This window comes from Trypanosoma theileri (assembly GCF_002087225.1).
Source record: "Trypanosoma theileri isolate Edinburgh chromosome Unknown TM35_Tth_88_V1, whole genome shotgun sequence".
Taxonomy (NCBI): Eukaryota; Euglenozoa; class Kinetoplastea; order Trypanosomatida; family Trypanosomatidae; genus Trypanosoma; species Trypanosoma theileri.
The window spans coordinates 33,454-34,412 of record NW_021639930.1 but is presented as its reverse complement, the minus strand read 5'-3'; the positions used below and the strand labels follow the sequence as shown (position 1 = coordinate 34,412).

The 959-nt window shown below is 48.1% G+C and overlaps 1 protein-coding gene across 1 annotated transcript; it reads left to right on the top strand.

Moving 5' to 3' along the window:
- Nucleotides 1–111: 111 nt before the first annotated feature.
- On the top strand, nt 112–957 carry TM35_000881120 (putative NADH-dependent fumarate reductase; the record flags this gene model as incomplete). Its single annotated transcript, XM_029031468.1, has 1 exon — nt 112–957. A coding segment is annotated over one exon (846 nt), but the record flags the coding sequence as incomplete, so codon positions are not given.
- Between the last annotated feature and the right edge of the window lie 2 nt (nt 958–959).

Below are 959 nucleotides of genomic sequence, written 5' to 3'. Positions count from 1 at the left end.
GCTATTGAGGCTGCAAACTGTGGTGCTCAAGTAATCCTCATCGAAAAAGAATCCAAACTTGGTGGTAATAGTGCCAAAGCTACATCTGGTATTAATGCTTGGGGTTCTTTTGTGCAAAAGGAACAGGGCATCCAAGATGGAGCAAAATACTTTGAGCGAGACACCTTCAAGTCAGGTATCGGTGGTAACACAGATCCTAGTCTTGTTAAGGTGTTATCGGTGAAGAGTGCAGATGCCATTGAATGGCTTTCCTCTCTTGGTGTTCCATTGACAGTACTCTCACAGCTTGGAGGACACAGCCGTAAACGTACACACCGCGCTCCTGACAAACCGGACGGTACTCCAGTACCCATTGGTTTTACCATTATGCAAACACTTGAGCGACACATCCGTAATAATCTTTCTGATCACATCACAATTATGGAGAATACTTCCGTAACGGCATTGCTGCATGAGAGCAAAACACGTCCTGATGGTGTTGTCCAGGTGAGGGTCAAGGGTGTAGAGATTACACAGAACGATGGGGAGAAGACGCAGTTGTTGGCAGATGCCGTCATTCTCGCTACTGGTGGTTTCTCTAACGACAAGACCGCCAATTCCCTCCTTCAGAAGTACGCACCGCAGCTCTCCAAATACCCCACAACCAACGGCCCTTGGGCCACTGGTGATGGTGTGAAACTCGCCAGTGCACTGGGTGTCAAGCTTGTGGATATGGACAAGGTACAGCTACACCCGACAGGTCTCATCAATCCTAAAGACCCGGCAAACAGAACGAAATTCCTTGGCCCAGAGGCACTTCGTGGATCTGGTGGTATTCTGTTAAACAAGAAGGGTGAGCGTTTTGTAAATGAGCTCGATCTCCGCTCTGTTGTATCACAGGCTATCATCAAACAAGATAATGAGTATCCGGGGGCGAATGGCAGTCGTTTTGCTTACTGTGTACTTAATGAGGCAGCTGC